The sequence below is a fragment of the Aotus nancymaae genome, unplaced genomic scaffold (assembly GCF_030222135.1).
Source record: "Aotus nancymaae isolate 86718 unplaced genomic scaffold, 86718_ANA_hifiasm-v0.15.2.pri h1tg000008l, whole genome shotgun sequence".
NCBI lineage: Eukaryota > Metazoa > Chordata > Mammalia > Primates > Aotidae > Aotus > Aotus nancymaae.
This window is the reverse complement of record NW_026988419.1, coordinates 6,429,140-6,431,930: the sequence shown is the minus strand read 5'-3', so window position 1 is coordinate 6,431,930 and position 2,791 is coordinate 6,429,140. Positions and strand designations below refer to the sequence as shown.

Below are 2,791 nucleotides of genomic sequence, written 5' to 3'. Positions count from 1 at the left end.
AAGACACATGGGTCCAGCAAAGTAGAAGAATTAGGAGGACTGCTCTCCCTGGTTAGGGGTTTCTGAGGTCATTAATACTTCTTAGCTGTGATGTCAAAAGCACACTGCAGGCCAGGCGTGGTGGCTCATGCCCGTAATCCCAGCGCTTTGGGAGGCCGAGGTGGGCGGATCACCTGAGGTCAGGAGTTCGAGAATAGTCTGACCAACATGGAAAAACCCAGCCTCTACTAAAAATACAAAATTAGCTGTGCGTTGTGGTGGGCGCCTGTAATCCCAGCTACTCGGGAGACTGAGGCAGATGAATCGCTTGAACTGGGAGGTGGAAGTTGTGGTGAAAGAGATCGTGTCACTGCACTTCAGCCTGGGCAACAAAAGTGAAACTCTGTCTCAAAAATAAATAAATAAATAAATAAATAAATAAATAAATAAATAAATAAAAATTAACCGAGGTGCCAATTGTAAAACCACGGACACTGATGTCCTTGGGGACAGACAGCCCCCACAGAGCCTGGTTGCTGTTGATCAGAACCTGCAGTGTCAGTTCCAGGAGGGACTGCAGGGTCCCCACAGCATTGGCCTCTTCTGGGAGTTGTTGGAGAATAGAGATGAACTGGGCAGGCCTTAAACTCTGGAGAGAGTCAGGCGAGAACCTTACCCTACTGACTTACTCACACCCACGGGGTACTTGGGGCAGGAAATGGAGGTCTGACAGGTAGAGTCAGTTGCCCTGAATGAGATCATTCCAAATAAACATTCCATTAGTGTGTGGTCCGGGAAGGCCAGCCACCAGATGTCAACTTTGTTGCTTTTGTTTTCCCAGTTATTTAACAGATAAACAACAGACACCTCACTCTTGGCAGATGACTTAGGAGTAGGCCCTAAATAATTGTATTTTTAGCATTTCATACAGCACAATTTTTTTTTTGTAATTTTTAATAATAAAGCAATTCTTCTAGTGAATGAAAAATACCAAACAGCTAGAAAAGAGAATATTTGTGTTTTAAGGTGAAATATAATGTGCAAGATAATATATTTAGAAACGCCTACTCTGCTTCTTTTTTTCTTTCTTTCTTTTTTTTTTTTTAAGATGGAATTTCACTCTGTCACCCAGGCTGGAGTCAAGGCACAATCTTGGCTTACTGCAACCTCTGCCTCCCGGGTTCAAGTGATTCTCCTGCCTCAGCCTCCGAGTAGCTGGGATTATAGGTGCCTGCCACCTCGCCCAGCTAATTTTTTGTATTTTTAGTAGAGACGGGGTTTCACCATGTTGGTCAGGCTGGTCTCGAACTCCTGATCTCAGATAATCTACTTGCCTTGGCCTCCCGAAGTGCTGGGATTACAGGCGTAAGCCAGCCTTATTTCTTTTTATTCTGACTTTCACTAATTCTTTCAAGAAGGTTTTTGTTGTTTTTTATAACATAAGAGTGTGTGATGAATTCCGATAGAAAAACAATGTTTGTTTAACTCGTGACAACGGAGAACTACCATTGGAAACACAAAACTTTTACCTGTCCCTGGATTCAGACTCTCATGGTTATAAAGAAATGAAGATTACTCTTAAATGTTTTAGGCATTTATTTAATTCCAAAGATACGCATTGAATACTTACAATGTGTCAGGCACTATTTTAAGCCCTGGAGCAGAAACTATACACACGTTTAAGTTCTTAAGGACATAAACATCTTCGAAGTGTGTTCTCATCCAAACATAGGTTTAAGAGATGAGTAAATGTTAAATTTAGCGATATTAGCTTGTTAAGATGTTCACAGGGCAGGGCGTAAGACAACTCATGAGATCTTTTATGAGAATTGGGATAAACAACAACAAGGAATGGGTCACATATTTGGGCCTGGCTTGCTGGAGTTGCTATATAAGGGCTTCCCTGGACAGAAGGAGGCGGCATAGCTCCTCATCTCTCCTGAGTCCTCCCTCCTCACTCCACCTGAGTCCTCTCTACTGACACCATGGGTTGCTGTGGTTGTGGTGGTTGCAGTGGTGGCTGCGGTGGTGGCTGTGGTGGCTGTGGTGGTGGCTGTGGTGGTTGTGGTGGTGGCTGTGGCAGCTGCACCACCTGCAGGTGCTACCGGGTGGGCTGCTGCTCCAGCTGCTGCCCCTGCTGCCGCGGCTGCTGCGGGGGCTGCTGTAGCACGCCCGTGATCTGCTGCTGCCGCCGCACCTGCAGCTCGTGTGGCTGCGGCTGTGGGAAGGGCTGTTGTCAGCAAAAGTGCTGCTGCCAGAAGCAGTGCTGCTGCTAGGTGGGCCCCCGGCCTCTGGGCAGGGGCTGCAGACACTCAAGCTGTTGGTAAGACTTCAGGTCTGCAGGTGCTGCAGGAAGGCAGCTTGCTCCCCTTGCTGTGGCTTTCCTTCATCTCATCCTGTGTGCTCCCTGCTGTCTCCCCGTCACCTGGACTTCATGACAGTTTTCTCTTTGGTTCTCATACTCTGTAGTTTAAATCCTTCTTTCTATTATTAAGGTAGTTACATGGACATTTCATACAATGCCATTCAAAGACAAAGACTCAGGACATTCTGAGTTTTGAGCTCAGCAAAGCAGGGTAATGATTTTTACCGTGTTTTCTTCTTTGAATTCTTTTCTATCTACGCATTAGGTCTTCTTGTGTGTTCCAAATGCCCTCTGTCTTTTCTGTGGCCATAGAGTCTTTTCTAGGTGTTCTCCTAAAATTTTCATTTTTTGTTTTTAACTTTTACGAATTCTTGGTCTTTATTTTAGTGCTCTAATTTTGATTATATCACACAAAAATATTTTTTCCCTTTGTAGTAACCCATCTAT

General features: G+C 44.9%; 1 protein-coding gene across 1 annotated transcript; it reads left to right on the top strand.

Annotated features, from left to right (window-relative positions):
* Nucleotides 1-1,964: 1,964 nt before the first annotated feature.
* Nucleotides 1,965-2,255, top strand: LOC135273598 (small cysteine and glycine repeat-containing protein 7). Its single transcript, XM_064372797.1, has one exon. The coding sequence runs from the start codon at nt 1,965-1,967 to the stop codon at nt 2,253-2,255; it is 291 nt and encodes a 96-aa protein (XP_064228867.1).
* The last annotated feature ends 536 nt before the right edge of the window (nt 2,256-2,791 follow it).

Excerpts from the sequence above, each read along its gene's own strand:
- LOC135273598 (XM_064372797.1), top strand. The coding sequence starts at position 1,965 with ATGGGTTGCTGTGGTTGTGGTGGTTGCAGTGGTGGCTGCGGTGGTGGC.